General features: G+C 30.2%; 2 protein-coding genes across 4 annotated transcripts; both read right to left on the bottom strand.

Moving 5' to 3' along the window:
- Window positions 1-9,035: 9,035 nt before the first annotated feature.
- Window positions 9,036-10,340, bottom strand: LOC104881273 (probable mediator of RNA polymerase II transcription subunit 26b). The gene is made up of 4 exons (XM_010660828.3): window positions 10,045-10,340; window positions 9,870-9,897; window positions 9,476-9,775; window positions 9,036-9,387 (listed from the first exon to the last, which is right to left on the bottom strand). Exons 1-4 carry the CDS (start codon window positions 10,156-10,158, stop codon window positions 9,227-9,229), a joined length of 603 nt encoding a protein of 200 aa, XP_010659130.1. The 5' UTR covers window positions 10,159-10,340; the 3' UTR covers window positions 9,036-9,226.
- A 729-nt stretch (window positions 10,341-11,069) lies between these two features.
- LOC100264272 (protein LNK3) lies at window positions 11,070-17,350 on the bottom strand. Of its 3 annotated transcripts, XM_059742143.1 has the most exons (7): window positions 17,071-17,344; window positions 16,903-16,990; window positions 14,792-15,171; window positions 13,874-14,150; window positions 12,223-12,339; window positions 11,998-12,143; window positions 11,070-11,730 (listed from the first exon to the last, which is right to left on the bottom strand). In XM_059742143.1, the coding sequence occupies exons 3-7, from the start codon at window positions 15,169-15,171 to the stop codon at window positions 11,409-11,411; spliced, it is 1,242 nt and encodes a 413-aa protein (XP_059598126.1). In that variant the 5' UTR covers window positions 16,903-16,990; window positions 17,071-17,344; the 3' UTR covers window positions 11,070-11,408. The 3 variants fall into 3 exon arrangements, with proteins under 3 accessions (XP_059598126.1, XP_002265615.1, XP_059598127.1); XM_002265579.4 differs by lacking the exon at window positions 16,903-16,990 and having other exon boundaries at window positions 17,071-17,350; XM_059742144.1 differs by lacking the exons at window positions 14,792-15,171; window positions 16,903-16,990; window positions 17,071-17,344 and adding an exon at window positions 14,447-14,491.
- Between the last annotated feature and the right edge of the window lie 5,490 nt (window positions 17,351-22,840).

Here is a 22,840-nt window from a genome sequence, read left to right as displayed (position 1 = left end):
GGATGGAGATAGAGTGACTCCTAGAATGGTTAGATTATGCAGCAAGGAGCTACATTAGGGAGCCATTGTGGCATTATCATGAGAGAATATGCCATGAATCATAAAAATGCCTTAAAATTCAAAAACAATGTTTTAAAAATCAGGCTAGTCATTGAACTGGAAAAGTTACCAATTCATGGTTCAATGGTCAAATTGATGGTTGAAGTGGCAGTGTCATAAATATATAATTTATATTTTATTGAAGTTAAAAAATAATTTAAAAAAATTTAAAATTTAAATAATATTTTATTTTATATATTTGATATATTATACATATCAAATATTTCTTTTTATAAATATTATACATATTATATTTAATAAAATTTAATATGTTAATATATTAATATTTATCTTTAACATATATTAAATTAAATAATAAAGATAAATATAAATATATTAACATATTAAATATAATATGTATAATATTTAAATATGAAGATATATTTAAGCTAAAAAAAATTACAATATTTAATTTTATGTATGTATCTATGTATTTTATTATTTTAAAATTTTAAAATTTTAAAATCATTATATTAATCAATTTATAATATTTTCATACTTGTCATTAATAACTATTATTTTAAAAAGATTATTAATATATAAAACCTTACCATAAAATCTTACAAATGAGTTGTATGACATGGTGGTCATGAGTTTGGTATTGTCACTTATGGGTCCATGGCTCAAGTCCCCACCCATGCATATTATAGCTAATCCCACATCAAAAAGTTATGAATTCCATATGTAGTATGGTTGGGTTTGGTAGACTTGGTTGTGAAACAAATTGGGTTAAATGAAGACAAGCCTTATGTTGTTTTGGTTAAAACAGTAGTTAACTAGCTGTTCGACCATCGGGTTCATTCGATTTGATAGTGATTCAACTAGTCCGTCCAATTTTTAAAACATTATTTAAAATTAATATAACCCCATGATAATTTAAATTAATGCTATTAAGGATATTACTATCCCTAAGAGGACAAAACTTGGTTGAGATGCAAGGCTTAGTGCAAGGTGTTGGGATTGAGACCTGGAAAGCATGACATGATATATTAGATTGAGATTCATTTATAAATTTATTTATTTATTTATGTTTCTTAGTTTCCCTTAAATATCTCATTTGTATTATTTGGTTATTTAAGCATACAAGCCCTATATTATTTACATTGTACATGACTTGGGTGCATAAGGAGTTGCACAAAAGATCCAAGTCATGGGATCTTTATAGAGTGATAAGTTGTTTGTAATTGGTTCATGGATTTGGGTTATCCATATAAGATTGTAGTACAGTACCTCCTAATTGGAGGGATAACTTGTCTTGGCTGTTGAGATGGTTTTCCCACGGTGAGTGTACTAATGCATATGATGTGCATTGGATAAGACCTATGGTGAATCATGACACAAGGCTATCAATTGTTATGATTCAAAATAGGCACCATGATATCTCATGGATTGAGACCGTGTGTCCCCTTGGTTGATCCAAATGATATGTGATATAGAAGACTATGGCCATAGCATTTTCTTTAGTGGAAATTTGACATATACTCCTTAGAGCTAGAGTATGTCAATTGATCACATAATAAGTGGGATTTGTAACTTAAAGATTATAGAGATAATCTTGATAGGTGATAGCACTACCTTGTTAGATTATAAACACTAGTTCATGAGAAGTCTGCATACAACAAATAGTAGGTTACAGACCCTGAGCTTTGTCTCGTTGTTATTTACATGGGATGCTGGAGTGCAGTTGACTCTTTTTAGTGAAATGTTGTATCAACTTCGGAATTGAATTTTGAAGGAGCCAATTCTCCTATGGGTCACAGTGGTTCCCGTTCTGAGCTCATATACCATGATAACATAGTTTTATGAGGGTTGAATTGACTTTTGGTTCATTCTTGTGCATAAGGGTATTTTGGTAATTATGTAAGGCCGCACAAGGGATAGTGAAGAAATTCTTTGGATTGGGCTAATTGATTAATTAGATGGCCCTATGTGGTTAATTAATCAATTAAGACCCATTTTGGGTTAGATTAAGTGACCTAAGCCTTGGTGGGCTCAAGTCACTTAAACCTAGTAGGAAAACCCTATAAATACCCCCATAAGGGCTAAAGTTTCTATAACTTTTAGAGAGACTTTGTCTTCCACCTCTAGAGAAAGAGAGAAATAGTGAGAGCCAAGATATCTTCCTTTCTAAAGTCGACACTTTGAAGTGTCAAGATCATGTTTCGAGTTATCGGGCGGAAGATCTTAGGTGTACAAGACTTCTAAATTCATTGTTCTTCATATTCATTGAGTGGAATTGATTTGGGAACATCCAAATCAAAAGTAAAGTTCTCTAATGGATTTTTTTTTTATCCTAAAATTGTAAAAATTTTTATTTTTTATTTTTTATTTTTTTGCTTCTATTGCATAGGATCTAGAGGCCTAGGGTAGTTTTACATGCACCTATATGATCCAGGGTAAGGGAATGGAGAAATCCAGGCTTCCCAACACAAGGTTCTTTCCCTTGAAAGCTAGTCATCTTACCATCTTTCTAGTGAACCACCTCTACATTCCACCTAATAAAGGAAACTAATTAGTTATCTCATAAAAAATAAAAAAAAACAAAAAAAAAAACCAAGAGGGACAAATTTTTATGCAATAAAAAAAAGACTTGTATCCACAATTATTATTATGATTATTTTGTTACATTAAATAAGTTTTATAAGCCAATAACTACAATCACAAAATGAGCATTTTGCTCTTTGAGGCCATCAATGTAGAGTCATGAAAATGCAACTAAACTTTACAATATATATATATATATATAACTATTAAATCATCAATAATCATGGGCAAAGTTATTAAGTAAGCATGACAACCTACTTTCAATCATGTAGATATAACATCATGAACTTTTTCCACTATCTTATGTGGTATATCACAAACACCCTCATGAAAACATGACGTCCTCATTATATTCCACATGATTACGGAGCCAAGCAAACTCCCATATCAGGTTTGGGATCAACTTTGATACCATTAATAATGACTTGTTCCCAATTGTCTAGATATTATCTATTTTGGACCCATGGGGACAATATCTACATGAATTGGTTGTTAAACCATGTATCCCTATAGTCTCCTTAGTACCAGTCTTCTTCTTACTACTAATGTCTACCCATGAGGCTAAAATGGAATATAAATGATTCCAAGATATACAAATTAACAAGATTTCATAACAAGTTAAATTAATTAATGTTTGCACATGCTATGGAAATTCAATTTGTATTTATATTAAATGTTGGGATAATGAGTCTTGTACTTTGCTTGTTGATAATTTTGTTCCTTTTTATTTTGGAAAATGAACCTTTTTAAATAATGACTTACTCTCCATTGAAGATTCGAGGTTTCTATTCATTCAATCGGATTGTCAAAAGTAAATCTAAAAAGGTTTGTTAAGGCAAGTTAGTTTCTTTGATAAAGTACAGTTGGATTAGAAGTTTTAAAATATAGTTAAAATGTCTTAATTAATTTTTGGCAACTTTGAGATTTTATTTTTCAAGAAAATTCTTTTCTTAATTAATTTTTAGAAAATTCTAGATACTGATCCTTAGGCCTATAGACTTATATAAACACTTTCTTAACCCATTTTAGGGCGGGACACTTTGATTTGCATCCCCTTAGAAGTCAAGAAGAATCCACTAGAACATTGGAAGTACCATGTTGTAGATGTAGATCAAGGTATAGGTGTTAAAGAGTAAGTCTATAGGGTAGCCAAGTAAATCTATGTACTTTGATCCCATATAGTAGATTGTAGATTAGAGGTTTTACTCGTGTGGGGTTTTAATTAATTTAGGTTATTTTACTCAATTCTTATATTGTAATCTTTAAAAATACCCCTTTACTTGATCTTCAATTACTTTGATTATCCCTAATATGTCTAGGTTTTAATTTAGGTTATTTTATTCAAAATAGACATGACATCACCTTGTACAACTACAACATTGTACACAATATAGTAATAATCCATAATCCATTAATGAATGGTCCATGATTAATGTAGGAAGAATTTAAAGAAAAACAAATAACAAACTACCTAGTTTTGCTAATGATGGTTGATCAGAAGACATCAATTACACTTCTTGGATGTGGGATGTCAAACATTATGGGAAGCTACTTGCTTAGGCATTAGTTGAGGTTGAAAGTTGATCACCTAAATCCTTATATGATTTTTTGTAGTTCGACAACAAATTTTAGGGACCCATCATATTAATTATAAGTTTTAATATTTCTCTTTAGAAAAAAAAAAAAAGGAAAATAAATATTGTTCTCAATATTTTGATATGATTCTCGAAGTTTCCTTTTTTTTAGATTCAAATTGGGATTCCATTGCAACCATGGACTTGTTTACTATGGAATTGCCACATTTTCTTTCATGATTAATTCCGTTTTTCTTAGCACCCACTTTCTAATTGAAGCTTCTTCTTTCATCTCCCTTGGCTGAGGTTGAATCTCGACATGTCTTCTGATCATCAACTATGTGATCGGAGCATGGTTATGAATGTCCCTGAGGCTCCCTTGAGGGTTCTTCTGGCTTCAAAACTTCATTGTGTTTGCTGTTCCCCCCCCCCCCCCAGGATAAGAAATTCCCAAGTTGTTTTGAACATCAACGTAGGAATTATAAAAAACGGATTGTTTAGAAAATCAAATAATTAGTTTAATTGTTTAAAAAATAAGGCCAATAAAAATTCAAAAAACAAATATCCTTACTTCCATTCTAAACAATTTAGGATTTAGGATTTAGGGTTTAGGGTTTAGGGGTTTAGGATTTAGGGTTTTAGGGTTTAGGGTTAAGGGTTTAGAGTTTAGGGTTTTAGGGATTAGAGTTTTGGGGTTTGGGGTTTAGGGTTTTAGGTTTTAGGGTTTAGGGTATAGGGTTTATTATTTTATTAAAATGAGGGTGTTTGGGAAGTTATTTTTAAAAACAATTTTTAAAAATAAAAATAAAAATACAAAAAATTATTTAGATAAGTTATTTTTAAAAATAATTTTTATATTTTGATTTTGGGAAAACATTATAAATTAAATTTATGTAACATTAATTAAATTTAATTTAGGTCTTATTAAAAATGAAAATAATTTTATAATTAAAAATAAATTTAAAACAAATATTTTTTTTAATAAAGCATGAATAATAATACTATAATAAAATTATAAATTATGTTTTTTTTTATTATAAAAAAATACACTATTTTAGTATGTTAAAAACGTTAGGATAATAACATCTTCATAATTTTTTTTAAATGAATAATAATTATTAATAATATTTTATCTAAAATAAATGATGAATAAAGTTTAACTTTTTTAATATGTAAATAAGCCAAGTTTTAATTACATGCATACATTAGTAATCAATTATGAAAATAATATTCTATAATGTTTTAATTCAATCTACAACTCCCTTGACCGGTTTTTTTGAATTCCAAATTATTCTCAAAAAATTCATTAAAGAATTTAAATATTATTAATTATATCTTATTTAATTCATAATCTATTAACCTAGTTATAAAATTAAGAAAAATAGAGTTGTGTATAGGAGAAAAAGTAATGACTCATAATACATCATTTTTTATCTATTATTTTTTATAGTGATTAGATCTATTTTTGAGTTTATAATTAATAAATTTTTGTAAAAATGTGATATATGTAAAGAAGAAACTAACATAGTCATTTAAATAAATTTTGGTTTATGACTTTCTAATGTTATTGAGTTCCATGACTTTTTAACACTAATTAAATGAGTTTTTGAATTGAAAATTATTTTTAAAAATTGATTTGGAATTTATTTATTTGCTTAATAAAAAAAATTTAGAGAAGTTAAAAGAAATTTAGAAAAACACATGCAATTCAAAGGAAGATCATATTTTGAAGATTTTCAATGTCGGTATTATATCATGGAGAGAGAAAAAGAATGATATTATATTCAATTTTATTTGTTTTTTGTGGTTTTTATTTTAAAAACAAATCTATATTTTTCTTTTATTTTTAAAAATTGATGAAAACAACTTGTACTTATTCTCTAAAAATTGTTTTCTATTTTACTTTGTTAAAATAAACTACTAGATCCATTAATGAATCTAATGCATTAGGTTTGCTTAACTTAGAATTTATTTGCCCAGTGAAGAAATTTGTAAAAATGTGATACATGTAAAGAACAAACTAAGTCAATTAATATAAATTTTAGTTTATGACTTTCTCATGTTATTTAGTTCCATGACTTTTTAACACTAATTAAATTAGTTTTTGAGTTTTAAATTATTTTTAACAATTAATAAATATTTATCAAAGTTTTATTTGGAGTTTGTTTGTTTAATAAATTTTTTTGGAGAAGTTAAATGACATTTAGTACTCAATTATGAAAATGATATTTTATAATATTTTAATTTAATTTGGAACTCCCTTGACCGGTTTTTTTATTTCCAAATTATTCTTAAAATTTTTTAAAAATCATTTAAAGAAATTAAATTATTAATTTTGTCGTCTTAATTTATAATCTATTAGCCTCCTGAGAAAATTTTAAGAATTCCATGTATAGGATAAAAAGTAATGATTCATAATAAATTATTTTTTATAATGATTAGATCTGTTTTTGAGTTCCAAATTATTTTTTTAAAACCATTAATAAATTTAGTACAAAGTCTTGCTTGGTTTGAAGTTCATTTTCCTAGTTAGAAAATTTTTAAAATGTAATTATGTGTAGAAAAGAAATAATAAGTCAATTTGTATCCATAAATTTATGGTATTATGAGTTTGTTATCTAAGTTTCAAATTATTTTTAAAAATTATTAGATTCATTAATAGATATAATGCTTTAAATCTTTTTTAATTTGGAATTTATTTTCATAATGAACAAAATCGGAAAATAGTGATTCTATGAAGAAGAGAAACAATAGAGTCGTTTTACACTAATTTTTGTCTATAAATATTTAGTATTTTGGATCATTATTTTTTAAAACTACCAAAGTTAACATATTAAGTTTTGTTTAATTTTTAATTTATTTTTTTAGTAAAAAAAATCATAAAATAATAATTATGTGTAGAAAAGAAACAATAGAGTTATTGTAGATCAATTTTTGAGAATAAATTTATTGTATTAATTGGATCATTATTTGAATTTTATGTTATTTTTAAAAATTATTAGAGCCATTAACAAATCCAACACATTAAGTCTTGCTTAACTTGAAATTTATTTTCCTAATGAAAAAAATCATAAAATAATGATTCTATGTTGAAGAGAAACAATAGAGTTGTTCTATATCAATTTTTGTTCATAAATTTGTGGTATTTAATGGTTCACTATTTGAGTTTTAAGTTATTTTTTAAAAAAAAATATTAGACTTATTAATGAATCCAACGCATTAAGTCGGCTTAATTTGGAGTTTATTTTCGACAATGAAAAGATATGTAAAAATGTAATATATGTAAAGAAAAAATTAACCAAGTCATTTAAAATAAATTTTGGTTTATGATTTTCTAATGTTAATGAGTTACATGACTTTTTAACACTAATTATTTTAAATTATTTTTAAAAATTAATAACTTTTATACATCAAAGTTTGATTTGGAATTTATTTACGTAATGAAAAAGTTTATAGAAGTTAAAAGAAGTTTAGAAAAGCACAAATAATATAGAGGAAGATCATATCTTGAAAATTTTTTATATTAATATTATGGTTTTTGTGACCTTTTAAAATTTCTTTATGTTTTCCTTTTATAACGTTGAACCATGTCCATGTTAATATATATAAAACCATTAATTAATATTAATTTGAATTGAAAGTCTCTACTATGCTTTTATTTTAATTATAAAATCTAATAAGATAGATCAAATATAGGTCGATAGATATAAAAGGTTATTTGAAAACTATCTTGACTTTATATTTCACTATTACCCAATGAAATAATAAATTAAATCGTATTTATTAATTTATCGTCTAAAAGTTTAGACTTTAATTACTAATATGATATAAAGTGATGAGCTTACATTTATATATACATTTATCTTCATGAGCAAAAGTTACATGAAGTACTAATGGTAGGGAGAAGTGTATTTTCATACTCATATGAAAAAAAACCCCACAAAATAGGAACCCAAGTTTATAAAATATAAATTTCAAGCAGTTATCTAAAAATAAATAGTATTTCATATACTTTTCGGTCAAATGTACTACCTTTAACCATTTAGGTACTACCTTTTAATGATATAAGTACTACCGATCATCCTAGATACTATATTTGATCGATGAGTATGTTCCTATTTTGTAATTATTTTTACGTGATTGTGTGAAGCTCACTTTTTCCCTAATCTTAAAGTGTTTTATTATTTATGGTTTAAGCTTGAATTAATTATTATTGCTAACTCAACAAGTCCATGATAAATAAGAAATATTTTTAAAAATAATATACATTTTTTCTGCAAATAAATAAATAAATAAAACAAGTTGATATTTTTTTCAAAAATTAATAGTTGGTATGATAATTCTTCATCCATATATATAGCCAATAAGCTACAATTACAAAAAAAAAAAAAGTTTTTTGCTCGCTAAAACCATGGGCAAAGTTATCAAGTAAGCATGATGAGTTGCTCTCAATGAATCCCTCATTGCTTTAAAATATCACTATATGGTTTAAAGGAGTTTGTATATATATAATATCATGAACTTTTTCCTTTAAAGTTAGACACGACATCCACATGTTTCACAAAATTGTAAGGTCAAACACTATCATATCAAGGTTGGGGATAACCTAGATACCATTAATAACTTTGCGCTCAAGGGGACAATATCTACATGGAGCCGGTCTTTACATCCATAGTACCTCTATAGTCTCCTTCTTAGCGGTCTTCTTCCTACCAATGTCTACCCCATAATGCTAAAATGGAATATAAATGGCTCCAAGATATATACACAAATTAACAAGATTTCATAGCAAGTCAAATTAATTAACGTCACAACCTATGGAAATTCAATTTGTATTTATATTAACAAATAGTAGTATAATGAGTTTCTACAGGAAATAGACATAATCACCTTGTACAACTATAGCATTGTATACATTACTGTAATAATCCATAATCCATTGATGAACGGTCCATGACTAATCGAGAAAGAATTTTTTTAAAAACAAATGACAAACCATCTGGTTTTTGCTAATGTTGGCCGATCAGAAGATGTGAATTATATTTCTTGGATGTGGGAAGACGAGAATTACACTTCTTCGACCTGGGATGCCGAAGTTTATGGGAAGCTATTTGCTTAGGCATTGGTTGAGGTTGAAAGTCGATCACCTGAATCCTTCTCTGCTTCTTTGCTGTTCGACAAGAAATTTCAGGACCATGATTAGATTATAAATTTCAAGTTTTTCTTTAGAAAAATAGAAAAGAAAAGAAAACAAATACCGTTCTTGATATTTTTATACGATTCTTGGAGTTTCCTCTTTGTAGATTCAAATTTGGATTCCACCGCAGCGTTTTTCTCATCACCGGCTTTCTGATTGAAGCTTCTTTTCTCATCTCCCTCGGCTGGGGTCGAATCTCGGCTTGTCTTCTGGTCGGAGCATGGTTTTGAATGTCCCTCAGGCTCGCTTGAGGGTTCTTCTGGCCTCAGAACTTCAATCAATCTCTTCATTTCTTTGCCTCTACATTGTGTTTGCTGCTTTTCCCTCCCACCACGAGAAGTTCCCGAGTTGTCTCGAACATCTACACCAGTAACAAACAGATTGTTTAGAAAATTGAATAATCAGTTTGTCTAAAAAATGGAGCCAATAAAAATTCGAAAAACAAATATTCTTACTTCCATTCTCATCAATTTCATCGAAGAACTTCATCATGTCGGTTTGTGAAACAACGCAGAGGAATAGATCAGTCCAGTCAGTATAACAGGGCCATATTTGTTTGGTAATGATCAAGAAAATCAAATATTTGAAAAATCAAGGAAATAATTTTTATTTTTTTTAAATAACTGATACCTGACAGAGAGCCAATGTGGTGGGATGATAAGGAGAGAAAGCCCCATCATCAAGTGGAGGGATAGGGAGGCAGCCCTCTTCTTCTTCATCCCATGCGGAATCCAGGTTTTCCATTTCGATGAAAGAAAGCAGCAGCTTGAGAACAAAACACTCACACCTGAAGAACGTAGAGCCTGCACACCTGCGCGTTCTTGATTTCTTGATTTGATCAGGTTTCTAATTGCATACATGTATATGCGTACGTGTATATATATATAAAACGTGTTTACATTTGACTCAAATTATTTATTTATTTATTATTATGGAAGTTATTATTCCTCATTTATGTTATTAATAATTTTTTTTAAATATATATTTTTCCACTTAGAAGGCGTTCTCAAAGAACCATTTTTACGAATAACACTATGATGCTTAAAGACGCTTTTAGATAATAGATTTTAAATACGACGTTATTATATTTTTGTAGAAAAAAATTCTATTTGAGAATTTGAAATATTTTATATATTTTTCTTATAATGTTTTATTTTTAATTATCCTTAGCCAATTATTTTTAAGAAGAAGTGAAAACATCTAAACCAATTTAAAAAATGCTTTTAAACAATACTTTCAAAAAAACATGTTTTCAAAATAATTTTCAAAGATTTGTTATAAGAGCATCCAGTTTTATGTATCTTGAATTCCTTATACTTTCATATTTATGTAGAACTTTTTTGATATAAAAAAATAAATAATATTTTTCAAAAATATACATTTTTAAATTGAAAGAAGTTAATAAAAAAATATTTTCATATTTATATCTATGAAAATATAAATAAATTTTGTTAAAACTATATATTTTATTTTATTTTTCAAATAAATTAATTTTACAAAAATATCATCAAAACTCAAAAGCATGCATGCAATTTTATTGATCAAACCTAAATCACTCCCAAAAAATAAAAAAAGGAGAAAAATCTTTACCCTAGTTAACAAACAAAATAAAATGTTACTCAAGCAGCAGGCTAAAGGCCCCTTACATCCAAACATAGTAATTTGGCACGTTTATTCAACAAGGAAAGGGATACATAGTACCACAAATATAATTTAAATAATCCTAAAGGCGTACATTAGGAAAAAAAAAAGCATCGACTTGAAAAATATGTTACTTCTACATATAATCCATTGGTGCTGAATTTAAATGAAATTGAGAACACTTATGTTAGAAGTTCTTGAACAAAATCCAAAAACTGACCAAAATTTAGCTGACACAGCTGTTCTTCATACCTGCATTTCAGTCACCCATATAATATGTACTTGATATCTACATTAGTAGGTGGCTCACACTACTAGCAAATCTCTTCTTCATGTTTGCCTCATCCCAAACTCTAGTGATCCACTGCACCATTTCTTGGGAAATCTTCATGCAGTTCTGCTTTTGTTTGTAGCTTCTCTTGACTAAAGATGGGAACCTCATCATCCTCAGCATCAGCTTGTAGGAGCGTGGTGGGATGAGGAGGGTAATGGGTCTCTTGCTGATTCAAGCTGTAGTTGCAGGAGTCCATTGTCATCATGTCTTCTTGTTCAAAATTTACTAATGATGAAGTGGGAAGATCTTGTGGATCAAAGTCCATCTTATTGAACAAGAGGTTGGCTACTGCTCTGTCGATGCTGTTGGTCTCTGATTCTGTGGCCACTGGTTTTCCTGACCTGATGAGAAGCAAACATTATGATCAGCATCATCTCAAGCCTGAAACAGCTTCTCACAAACTTATATCATGTCACTACCAAATGAAAAGGATCTTAGAATATCAACCGATTGCCCTATCTTAACAAGATTTGAAGGTGGAAAAATGGTAAATTGTCAGAATCAAGTGTTTAAACTTTGACCATTATCACTAGATGGAAACAAGGGAACAATCTCAATATGTGAATTTCTAGTCATGGTAGGACAGAATCCTAGAGAAACAAGTGTACCTTAATGTTTCATCATCGACTGTCAAGGGATGGAGCTTTTCCAAGGCAAGGTCCCCATTTTGGATCGGGGATACACTAAGTCGTTCTGAGTTCTTTGCAAGGCGGAACAAGGCATCTCGAAAGCAAATCCTGGTCTTTTCAGGCAACTGATACAATTTGAAATGTACAAAATTTGATCAGTACAGTTGATATCATGGTGATCCTATTGTTCAAAGATTTTGATACCTGTTCCATCACCACTTCAAGCTCATGCAAGACAGATTCTTCCAATGAGATTTCCTCAGGCACATGTTCTTCCACTTTGTTTGGCCCAGATGGAACCAAAAACTTGATCATAGGTGCCTTGAAAAAATATTTTCATGATTAATTAATCTTATAAAAGTTCATAAAACGGTAATAGATATAAACTTCTCACTATAAACTATATGAAATATGCATGTTTATTTAAAACTATGCATCTTCAGATATGAAAACATAGTCTAAAACTTATGGCTCATTTTTCTTTAGAGAAGCCGTTTCTTGATGGAGATAAATGTACATAAAATAGAACTAGGGGACCACTTGTTCTAGCTAGCCATCTGCATCACTCTACACCAGGCATCAAATGATGAAAATTGTTCTTTCCTAACTTTAAAGATAATCTCCAACAAACTGACGAGTAGGACTTCAAAATACAGGGGAACAACTGAGTTTGCCCAGAATGGAAGGCAACAAACAAGCAAACTGCCCCTTTCTAATTTGTCACCGCGAATGAGAAAAGAAAAAAATGTTTGCAATTAGAATAGGAATGGTTGGTGCAAGATTAAAACACCAACAGGAAAATAGAGCTAAAATTGAAATTCAAGAAGCAAGGAGAACCTACTACTCTCCTCACCTGCTAAGAAAATAGAGTAAGAACATAGAACTTAGAATTGAATGATTATGCAAGTTTGAAATGGTTGTTGACTTGTAGGATTATAATTGACATTTTAGTTTTTACATCTTTGCCCTGAAACATTGATAAAGATAAAGAAAAGCTATGATCAAACAAAAATGTTGAATAATATCATTGACGGATGGTTTCCAAAGAAGCACAAGCCCACAAAATAAAAATGTAAATATAAATATAAATCAACAAAGATACCAGGATTTCTGAACCATATCTACGTTCTACATGGTCACTATAATTAACAAAAGCTGCTTCATATGTTTGTTTCAAAAATAAAATTTGAAGGTCTTCAAATCCTGTAATGGCCACTTGTAATGTATTTGGAAAAGCTGAACTTGCTTTTTCAGTAATCATCTCAACAACAAAATTTCTTGGAGTTAAAACCAAAACATGATCTAGAAACTTGTGTAAAAGCTAAAGGCATAAATGCAATGTAAGAGAATAAAAGCTAGGTTTCACCCCTAAAGCACCTTAACCATCAAAACTTACAAATAGTGTCTGCAGTTTTGGAGAAAATAGTATCAAACTGCATTGTACAATAACCATATCAAACCTAGGCACATCATTGAATAATAATTTCAATTCACAGTGAAAAAGTTCATCCAACTGGCTCAAAAAATGGACAAGTAAAAGAACAAATGAGATACAAGAGGATAAAAGGAATTAAAAAAGGCAGAGAGAAGGCAGAATTCTTTGTAGAATCTAGACATAATCTTAATGCATTACTAGAAACTATTGTTGCCTATAAAGAACATACAAATACACCTTTACATGACACTGTCTATGAACACTGGTTCTCTCCCAAGTCTGATTATCCTACCCAAAATCTGTAACCATTCTGTTCGACCATTCTGAGTTTACAAGCATGCATTTCCTTCCAATTTGAAAATCTCTTGCTCAATGCCAAATATGCACTTTCCCAAATGATAAACAGATAGAAAATCTCACCTTTACTGGTGGGCAATCTTTCTGCACTGAGTTGCAAGGATTGTGACACAGCGTGGTAACTTCTTCACTATCCCAATCCACTGATGGAGAGAAGGCATGAGTTTTCAGATACTTTGAACTTCCCATTCTATGTAAATTACTGGAAATGCTCTGTGAATCTAGAATCATGTCTTCCATCTGATTGTTTTCTGGCATAGCACTGTGTTGGGATTCAGGAGAAAAGCAAAACGTCCTGTTAAAATTTTCTGTGTTGGGCAGATCTTCAAGTAGGGAAGTCCTGCATAAAAAGAAAAATAAAACAAAGTGAATAATGAAAAACAAGAGAACTGCTCTTTGAACCCAAAAGATGAAATGCTAATCAATTATGCTTTGGGTATTGCTGATAAATGTAGGAAAGAAAATAAATCGGGCTTTGAACTTTTAATTTTTCACCACCCGGAACTTGTCAAACCAAAACCTTCACTGAGAGGAACCTAATATAACTACTTAGCTAAGCTGATGTGAATTTTCAATTTATCTTCTTTGCCTACACTTTCTCAGCATCCAAACGTTATAGGGTGTGTTTGGACATACCATGGAAATTGAATGCTCCATTGTGTGTACACAGCTTTTAAAGCATATATTCATCAGATAGAGCCATCAAAGAAACAGAGAACCACCCCTGGAACTGACGGTATCTGATTAGTTTTTGGATTTAATAAAAAATCCTATGTTTCTATCATGAGGATTGCATTTTCTATGACGGCCTCATGCACAATGAGGAATATGTCATAAAAAATGAAAGAAAAACAAAATGGAAAAGTAAAATTTCCATGGATGTCCAAAAATGCATTTAGTCAATACGTTAAGCTAAAATTTCAAAGACTATATGATTTCCTACAGGCATTAAATCAATAATCCCAGAAGTTACGCTTGTACAAGAAAATGGTATCCATCTGATCCATTCCAGCTAGCTCATCCAGCTGAAAATAAGGCCGGTCACGCGAAAAGGCACTCCTGTGAAGTGAAGCCTCTGTGAATCCTCCACCTATACTCGAACCACTAGAAATGTCTCCATCATGGACAGAAGTTTCCTTGTCAGCTTCATTGCACAAGTTTTTCCCATTGAATTTAAGTTCTTCCCCAGCTGTCTCAGTCTCCATTATGAAGTATTTGTTCAAAGAACCAAAACTTTCAGATGGATTTATTCCCCATTGCAACCAAATGTCTGGTGATTCAACATTATCTAGTAGTTCTAGATCCTTTGGAACTACAAATTCCTCAGTGCCATTACCAAAATACTGGTCCATGATACCCATCTGAAAAATCAATCAAACTGTTAGAAAGGACCTCAGCATTTAAGATAAATCACAAACATGAAAATTCACTTAAATATTTAAAATATAAGAAAAGAAAATTTCATTTATTCGTTTGCTTAGAAAATATAGGGAGGAAAAAGAAGAAATCAAAATTTAAATCCAAGAATTTTCATTGTTCAAAGCCCACCCAGAGAAAATCCATTCAGCAGAACCTAATGCAATTGCCATAAGTTTTTTGTGATGGAAACCAGTGAACAGCAACAGTAACAAAGAGAAATCCAACTTAATCAAGGGACAATAGGAAGACCAAAAAGAAGTCAGGCCAAGGTAGTTAGCAAAGATATAGTTGTCTCCAATTTAACACACATGGCCCCCGAGCTTGCACCCCAGGTTTTGCAGCAACCACCTCACCATCCTACTCATCGAGGCCTAGCTCTTGCCTTGAGGGTCAGGTATAGGTCACACGCTTCAATGCCATCCATTTCCGGGACTAGTTGATTTTGCAAGTGAATTGTTAAACACTCCTTAGTGGATTTCCAACACTCTGTGAGTTCTAGGTTGGCACGCAATTGGGGACCATAACCCAACTTCTAATTCATCCCACATCACCAGTTATGCTTACCAAAAATGTCCACTTGGAGCTCTGATTCCATGGTGCGGCTCAATAGAGATATCGTGTTGTCCTACCTATTTAAAGTTTGAAAACAGGTCCAAGGCATGCCGTCCTACCTATTTAATGTTTGGTAAAATAATTTAATGGTATGACTCAAAGTCAAAAACAACTTTAAGTAATAAGTAAAAACAATTAACTTATTCTTAAGTCTACATCTTCACTTTGCCTCTTTACTCTCATTTGCCCTAATGAGCTCCACAGTCTCCTTTGCTATTCCACAATTACTCAACCTCTTTTGCCCTCTTTTGCCCTAATTATAATTTATGAGGATAAATATTTAGAATAAGCTTTAAGTTAATTTTATTAACCAACCTTAAGAATTAAGCAATAAGTTTTAATTCAAGTATAATTTAACAATTCAACTTAAGTTATTAAGTAACAAGTATTAAGTCTTACCAAACAGGAAAAAGCATAAGAGCACATCAGGCCCCAAACTTAGGATGTTTTCTTTTTTCTTCTATTCTATCAGCTTCTATATAGGGAATTGTAGGGAATTTTTGGAAAAATAAAAGTAAAATACAGTATCAGACTCTGATTGATCACTCTTGTCAGAACAAAACTACAATTACCAATTTCATAATCATGGATCAAATCATAAAATATATATCCTCCACATCTCAATTCAAAAGTCCTGTAATAATTAGGGATAAAACCCATTTCCAAGATTGGAATATAGATATAGCACTGTATTCACAAGAAGATTACAGAAGGGAAAACATATGGCTCTGTTTTGTTGATGAGAAAAATGTAGGAAATGAGGTCATTCAAAATTTTGATTATTACATTTTTCACCTCCCAGAAACCGAAGTAACATTAAATATTTGTTACAAAATTTCGGTTCCTTCTATTTTTCTGATCAACCAAACAGAGCAGACAGATCAAACGGTAAAAGAATCAGAATATGAAAGCGTAAGTGATCAAACAATAAATTACATAACAGTAATATAGATCAAGCGTAACCCCCAAAAATCTGATGAGAATTCAAATCGTGGTAAGGAAATCAAATTTTCTATTTTGTTTACAAATACAAACAAATATTTAACCGAAAGAAAGTTAACCTCCACTTGATTGATGAGAAAATGATGGAAAATAGAAGATAGCGAAACTCAAGCAATCCCCAGTACTGAGTCTTCGTCAAACAGAGAGCTTCGAGGCCAAAAGATTGTTTTCGGTTCAATTCCAACATTTTCTCAGCAGCCAAACAAAGCCTTAAATGGAAAACTCACCTCCTATGGATTAATCCGAAACAGAAGGAGGCCCTCTTCCTGAAACCTTGAAAAAGAAGCAAGTTTGATGGTGAAAACTGTTGGGATCGTCAGAAAATTTGATGGGTTTAGTAGGTTTTGAAGCTGCAGAGGTTCAGTTTTCCCAGCTGAGAAAACAGAGGCGGCTGTGGTTTTTCTGAGGCTCTAAATATTGAAAATTACTATATATAATATTTTATTTACACAATATTAGAATATAAACGACAAGTGTAGCCAAACAAAGCAAACTAGTGTGTGAGTTTGTGGCTGAGAAGAGACGCTGAGATTTAGTGGCTGAGAGTCCTCCATCAAAATCTGCAATGCCATTGAGCCACGTAGTAGCATTTGGCCCCACCCACCTGCCAAAATCTGGTTCTGAGTCTTCACCATGTGGTGCCGTGACCAAGTGTGGCCACATCATCAACCCCGATTCCCAAAATACCCTTAGCTCCACCCCCTCTGCAATCCAATTTCCTTTGTCGGCAATCCACGTGTCTCCCCTAATGGACACGTGTAGTAACTGTACTGGGTTTGTTAGAGACGTGGCAGATGCAAGTGGGTTAATGGCAAGAATGAAAAAAAAAAAGTTGGATGTTGGTAGTATTAGGGTTAAGGATAAGAGCAGGTCAGGTATAGTCAAAACAGAGCGCATAAGAAGATGAGAACCACACGATTTGTGGCATAGTAAAAGGCTGGGCTTTCCGCTGAGAAAATCTAGGAGGGAGGGCCCCGCCTCATAAAGTGAGTGTTTGGTTACAGGGTTTCAGTTTGCTGGGATTTGGATCAATGACCATGCTTATCCACTGATTGGCTTATGTAGTCGACACAACCACCCCATAAATAAATTTTATTCTCTAAAAAAATTATACATACATATTTATAAAAACGCATGCAAACGAGACAAAATTTGACATCAATGACATTTTTATTAATATAATATAATATAATATTTATATCATAAAATTAATATAATATAATATTTATATCATAAAATACAAATATATTAATATTTTTATTTTATTAATAGATTAATATTTCTCGTTGTACTAAATATTATAATTAACAATTAAATAAATTCTATTTACGTGTTTTTCATCTTATAAATAAATTTGGATAAATATTTATATTTATTTTAAATTTTAAAAAATACATTTTATTATTATTTGCTAATATGACGGAAGACCGACCCGCCTTATGGCTTGGGCCTTTCTTCATTTTGATGCATGACTTCGACTAGAGAGCGCATGAATTGCCACCCTTGACATTCGAATTTCTCTGTGGTTGGACTTTATGGGACCCAAATAATAAAAGATCATTTATTGTAGCACGAAACACGTAATAGAGATCTTTTAAAAGATTTATTTAAATTGAAATGAGAAGAAAGTCTTGCCAATCATTCATAGTTTTTCGTAAAAATAATGTTTTTCATTATAACTAAGGTTAAGTTTACTAATTATTCAAATAAAGTAAGGTTTTTAAGTTTGTCTATGAAAATCTAAAGAACGCTCAAGAAATTATGGAAGAACATCGATACCATGAAGTCTTGGAATGAAGACTTAAAGTAATCTAAGACAACTTGTCAGATGATATTTGTTGGTGTATTTAGGTCCGAGTTACTTTTCATACACTTAAAAGTTTAGTTTCATCATTTCTTAAGCTTAAAATGATATATATATATATATATATATTAAAGACAATAGATGAATCATTATTTTTAATTCAAAACCTTGAACTAAATTCTTTCTAAATATTTTTAAAAGGTTGTAAGGAGGTGTACACAATTATTGGAAGTTCCAAACCTCAAATCACGTTTTTTTTAAGCACTTTTTAGAGCAATTAGTCAAGGGGATCAGGAGTCAGCTTAACCACTTGGGCTTGACCAATTCAAGGTTAATCAAGGGGGCTCAATTTTTTTTCTCTCTCCTAGTAGCTAGGGTGTAGTTGATTAAGGCATAACCTCGACCAGTTGAGGGATGGTTGAGGGCTAGTCGAGGATTGGTTGAAGATCCTTCGCACCTTCAATTGAGCTCAATAATTCCAATGGTCACCTATAAAACATTTAATACCCAATGGTTATTGAACCAGTCAAACTGATGCTCAACCAATTGAGGCATTTTCGTAACTTCTTGGGTCCCAACTTGAAGTCTATAAATTGAAGAATGTTAAAGCATTTATTGACAAGAGAACAGCTGCATTCAATTGGAAAAACATTATTTCTCTCGTTCAAAGATCTTCTAAGTGCATTGATTTTCCTATTTGCAAATTACTTTAGTGTACCTTGATAAAACCTAAATCAAATTAGAGGAAAAATATTGCAATTCGATATCAATTTTTATACTAATATTCAAAAATATCAAATTTCTTATAATGGTAAAAACATAAAAATAACAAATTTCTTACAATGATAAAAGTATAGAAAATGACAAGTTAGTTAAATACTTGAAATAGTTTATTTGCAATTTGGTCTTGAAGTTGTTGCATTAATACTTGATCAAATATTATAAAAAAACTATATGTAGTTAAGGTTTGATTTTGATTTGCATTGTCACTTTCGAATTCAACATCTTTATTGTCACATTCAATAAATAATCTATCAACAATTGAGATTTGTCGAGGAAAATTATGAATGGAAAAACATACCATGATAATTTTTATTTAAGTACTAAATGAATAAGGTGTCATTCTCTTCAATATTGGGAGACTTGTCTTTATAACACCCAAAACAAGTTCAATGACATTTCTTAATCTTCCAAGACATTGGTTGATTATCTACTATTTTCCTATAATTACTCGATCACTACTGCAAAAATCACTTAACTAATAGCATATATCATGGTATGATGCCATGAAATCTCATGTATGTGTGTATGCTACATCTACTAAATGGTATTTATTTGAAAAAATAAGCATTGAGTTGAGTATTATCATGAATACATACAAATCATATTAAAGAAAATAAATATAGAAAATTTACTTAGTGATGACATTGGAAAGTTATGTTGTGGGTTGTGAATAGTTTATGTCAAGACTCTTGAATCATGTGTTGTTTCTTTCCATCCACCAACACTATAACTAAAGATATATAATGTTAAAGTCATAAACAACCATTGCATAATGAAAACATTCACCTCTCCACACCCCAATCGAGTACTTGTTAATAAACCAAAATATATGCATAGATAATAGTTCCATCACATTCGACATAAAAATAATTTTTTTAGAGATAACTAATTATTTTTGTATGAGAAAATAAAAATATATTTTACAAGATAAACAAATAATTAGTTATACATACATATATAAGACAACCTTTTTAAGGATTCACTCAAATTAATAAGAAAAATGTTTGTACGTACTTTTCTTATCTTTCAGCTAGCAAGTAAAAAGTTTTGACCACAAAGTTGTAACCATGTCTTATCACAATTATCAATTTATTCCATGTGAGGTATTGCTTTCTCATGTAATTCCATCTATTCTTAAGTGATTTTGCAGTATAACTTCTTCCAATTAACTTCTCCAACTCTTTATAAATTCAAGGTCAAGCATTAGGCTTTAAACTTCCACCTGATCTAAATCCCTTATTTACGTTTTAAAGACAAAGATCAATAACATAGGAAGGCCAACCATGTAGTATCACACCCCAAATTCCAAAACCATGGTTTAATTATAATACGAGAGGGTCAACTCATAATTCTAGAACTTAATGTATGAATTAATGAAAATGATATAATATTTGTAATATAATATACTAATAATTTATTTTTACATTTAGGAATTTTAGATCTAGTGAATAGTTAACAATAAGAAATTTGTTAAGAGTGTAAATAACATGATTTAATAGGTTAAGAGTTTTCATATACTCTTTATGCTAACTTAGTTGTGCAAAAATTTTACTATGTGTGAGAAATAAGTTATTTTTAAAAGTTTCAAAATTTAAGATAAAAAATGACAGATTTTGTTGTTTTAATATTGATAGCACTTAAAATATTTTTTTCGCATCTTTAATAATTTTATTTGAACAAACTTTATGCATAAAATTTTTAGTAAAAGTTGTCATTTTATAACTAAAATTGAAAAATCATATTTTGATTTACTTGAAATTTGTTTCTAAAAGTATTTTTATTGATTTTAAATAGAAGATTTTCTATATTGTAAACTTAATTAATATTTACTTAAATATTTGCAATGTAAATATAGTGTTGAGAAAATAATTGTGTTGGGTTACACATATTAGGAAAGCTAGGGTGTTATGAACTAGAAATTGACATACCCAATAGTGGGACCCACATGTTGGGAAAGCTAGCTAAGGTGTTGTGGACTAGAAATTGGCACACCTAAGAGTGGTGTACGAAGGATGACACACCTTTTAGAAGGAAAAAGAAGGAGCACATCTTCTAAACAAGGAATGAGACTTAAGTTGACATATTTAATAGAAGATGACACACGTTGAAAAGACAAGGGTTGACACACCCTTAAAAATTATGAATTAATTAATTTAACTCATGTGTAGTATTATTTTAAATTTTAGCTTAGCTTATTCAATGAAATATATTAATTAAAAGGTTTGTAAGAACATTTCCCATTTTAATTTAAAAAGTTTGCATGAACCTAGTATGATAGATTAAATGAAAAAGATTATTGTTCAAAACCCCTTGAGTACTCTATTCCTAGTCTTGGACTAAAAAGGTACCTGCAAAATCTTAGGGCTCTCTATTCTAACAAGCAAAAACATGTAAGCATAAAAAACTAAAATTTAGAGGTTTAGAGTGATTTACCTAAGATCTAGTTGTTCCTAAATTGTTTCTTATCAATAAAAAAAAAACAAATATAGATCTTGTAGATTGAAAGACCTTTTTCCCAATCACTTTCTTTCCCTGGATATAACCACTTAAGGTGGTGGAAACCTCACAAAAGGGTGGTGGCTAGGGCTTTTTTCTCTTTGGCGTAAATAAGATGACTGAACTATCAAGAGTGAAGCACTAAACCCCTAAGGGGGGTTTATATAGGCTTCCAGTGGGCTAAATGACTTGAGCCCATCTTGGACTTAGATCACTTAATCCAACCCATGCACTTGGGTACTAATTGATTAATTACTCCTATTGAACTCCAATTAATCAATCAACTCAGTCCAAAGAGACTATTTACAAATTTTTATGCAACCTTACATATTAACCAAAACACCCCATCTTAACTTCAATGATATTGTAACTTCCTTTGAATTAAGAAAAAAAACCATTGATTGGTGAATATATCTAAAGGTTAGTGAGAACAAATTTCTATTTCCAATTATGTATGTTGATGATATCTTGCTTGCTAGTGGTGATCTTGGTATGTTACATAAAACTAAGACATTGATTTCAATGGACTTTGAAATGAAAGATATAGGAGAGACAACTTGAATGATATGAATTGAAAGATTCTAGGATAGGTTACATGGATTGTTAGAATTTTCTTAAAAAGTAGATAATAATTAGGTTCTAGGAAAATTTGGAATGGAAATTTGTTTCGCAAGTATTGCTCTAATACAAGAAGGGGATAAATTTAGCCTTATGCAATGTCTAAGATGTTATTTAAAGTACAGAAAAATGGAAAAAAAAAAAAAATCTCTTATACATTCGTTGTAGGGTCTCTAATGTAAGCCCAAACTTACACTAGACTTGACATAAGCTTTTCTATAAGCATGTTGACAAATGCTAAAAGTAATCTAAGAATGGTTCATTAGAAAATTGGAAAGAAGGTGTTGAAATATTAC

The sequence above is a fragment of the Vitis vinifera genome, chromosome 13 (genome assembly GCF_030704535.1).
Source record: "Vitis vinifera cultivar Pinot Noir 40024 chromosome 13, ASM3070453v1".
Lineage (NCBI taxonomy): Eukaryota > Viridiplantae > Streptophyta > Magnoliopsida > Vitales > Vitaceae > Vitis > Vitis vinifera.
The sequence above is the reverse complement of the archived record's forward strand: the minus strand, read 5'-3'. Positions and strand labels throughout refer to the sequence as shown.

Bases quoted from the DNA above. Each gene is read 5' to 3' on its own strand.
- LOC104881273 (XM_010660828.3), bottom strand. From the start codon at position 10,158: ATGGAAAACCTGGATTCCGCATGGGATGAAGAAGAAGAGGGCTGCCTC. The intron at 9,898-10,044 runs GTATCAGTTATT...GACATGATGAAG, and splicing joins CCACATTGGCTCTCTGTCAG to TTCTTCGATGAAATTGATGA. The intron at 9,776-9,869 runs GTAAGAATATTT...TTACTGGTGTAG, and splicing joins TGAAATTGATGAGAATGGAA to ATGTTCGAGACAACTCGGGA.
- LOC100264272 (XM_002265579.4), bottom strand. From the start codon at position 15,171: ATGGGTATCATGGACCAGTATTTTGGTAATGGCACTGAGGAATTTGTA. The intron at 12,340-13,873 runs GTGAGATTTTCT...TATTTTTTCAAG, and splicing joins AAGATTGCCCACCAGTAAAG to GCACCTATGATCAAGTTTTT. The intron at 12,144-12,222 runs GTATCAAAATCT...AAATTGTATCAG, and splicing joins TTGAAGTGGTGATGGAACAG to TTGCCTGAAAAGACCAGGAT.